The 2,012-nt window shown below is 61.8% G+C and overlaps 1 protein-coding gene across 1 annotated transcript; it reads left to right on the top strand.

Annotated features, from left to right (window-relative positions):
- Positions 1 to 177: 177 nt before the first annotated feature.
- On the top strand, positions 178 to 1,958 carry LOC113942266 (dysferlin-like; the record flags this gene model as incomplete). The annotated part of the gene is made up of 3 exons (XM_027633397.1): positions 178 to 443; positions 734 to 837; positions 1,890 to 1,958. Coding segments are annotated over 3 exons (439 nt in total), but the record flags the coding sequence as incomplete, so codon positions are not given.
- Positions 1,959 to 2,012: the final 54 nt, after the last annotated feature.

The raw sequence follows: 2,012 nt of genomic DNA, 5'->3' as shown, positions 1-2,012 counted from the left end.
AAACCCCCCGTCCCTTCCCGGGGAAGCCGCACCTTGGATCTTCCTCCATTTCGGGGGCAAAGAGCTGCTTTTTGTCGTGGAATCGCAGCCACGGAATCACAACCTGGTTCGGGCTGGGAGGGACCTTAAATCCCATCCCACCTTCCACTAACCCAGGTTGCTCCGAGCCCCCTCCAGCCTGACCTTGGGCACTTCCCGGGATGGGGAATCCACCCCTCCCTGGGCACCCTCTCTCTGCTTTGGGGTTTTCCTGCTCGTTGCGGGACTGTTGGGAAGCCCGGTTGAGTTTTCCCTCTCTCCCTGTCCCCCCCTGCAGCTGGAGAAGAAGGAGGTGTCCGAGGACAAGGAGGACATCGAGGCCAACCTGCTGCGCCCCACTGGGGTCGCCCTGCGGGGGGCCCAGTTCTGCCTCAAGATCTTCAAAGCCGAGGATTTACCCCAGAGTAGGTGTCCCCTTCGCTTTCCGGAGTGCCCTGGATCCCTCGGCCTCGCGGCATTCCGGGCAGGAATTCGGGCGCAGGGGAGGGAATTATCCATGGTCCCGGTCCAAAGACCTTCTAGATACCAACCGGTCGTGATGTGCCGGGAGATGGGTCTGCTACTGGTGCAAACTGGTTTTGTCCACCTGGGGAGCTTCTCCCCGATGGAAAAGCTGGTGGGACAACCGGGACCAGAGGGACGCCGCTCCCGGAATTCCTTGAGCTTTAGGATCTCCTCCCTCTCCTCCTCCCAGTGGATGACGCCGTCGTGGACAACGTCCGGCAGATCTTCGGCTTCGAGAGCAACAAGAAGAACCTGGTGGATCCCTTCGTGGAAGTCACCTTTGCCGGCAGGACGGTCAGTCCCTCCTGGATCCCCGGGGCTGGGATGGCAGTGGGACAGTCCCTCCTGGATCCATGGGGCTGGGATGGCAGGGGGAGAGTCCCTCCTGGGTCCTTGGGGCTGGAATGGCAGTGGGACAGTCCCTCCTGGATCCATGGGGCTGGGATGGCAGTGAGACAGTCCCTCCTGGATCCATGGGGCTGGGATGGCAGTGGGACAGTTCCTCCTGGATTCCTGGGGCTGGGATGGCAGTGGGACAGTTCCTCCTGGATTCCCGGGGCTGGGATGGCAGTGGGACACTCATTCCTGGGTCTCTGGGGCTGGAATGGCAGTGGGACACTCATTCCTGGGTCTCTGGGGCTGGAATGGCAGTGGGACACTCATTCCTGGGTTCCTGGGGCTGGGATGGCAACAGGACAGTCCCTCTGAGTCCCTGGGGCTGGGACACCAGTGGGGTTTTCCCTTGGGATCCTCAGGGCTGGGATGGCAGTGAGGTGTTCCCTTGGGATTCCTGGCACTGGGATGGCAGTGGGACAGTCCCTCCTGGATCCATGGGGCTGGGATGGCAGTGGGGTGTTCCCTTGGGATCCTCAGGGCTGAGATGGCAGTGGAACAGCCCCATTCCCAACCCTGTTCCCAGCCCTGTTCCCAGCCCTATCCCTGTGTGTGTGACATGCTGGGATCCCTGTGGTGCCACCAGAGCAGTTTCTCCTCTGGGCTCTTGCTGGTGCTGATACCTCACAAATGGGTCTGGAGAGGCTGAACCCACGAGCTGCCACCTGCCCTTTGAGCCACAGCAGCACTGAGGGGCTGGAAGTCTCCTCTTCCCATGGATCTTCCCATGGGAACACCATCTGGGGGGGGAACACAGGCTTGGGACATCACTCTGGTGGTCCTGAGGTGGGGAGATCCCTGAGCATCCCCCAGCATCCTCTGCCTCCTGCACTGAGGGGGCTGCAGAGCCCCACGGGGTCACCCATGGGGGATTTTGGGGATCCTGAGGCTTCCCAGCTCCTGGGGTGATGGGAGCAGCACTGACTGTTCCCTCCTCCATCCCACCCCTCCAGCTCTACTCCAGGATCCTGGAAAAAAACGCCAACCCCCAGTGGAACCAGTGCCTGACTCTGCCGGCCATGGTGAGCACTGGTGTCCCCATGGGCACCCTGTCCCTGATCCCACCATCCCTCACC

The sequence above is a fragment of the Corapipo altera genome, unplaced genomic scaffold (genome assembly GCF_003945725.1).
Source record: "Corapipo altera isolate COAL_440 unplaced genomic scaffold, ASM394572v1 104484, whole genome shotgun sequence".
Lineage (NCBI taxonomy): Eukaryota > Metazoa > Chordata > Aves > Passeriformes > Pipridae > Corapipo > Corapipo altera.
This window is presented reverse-complemented; position numbering and strand designations above follow the sequence as displayed.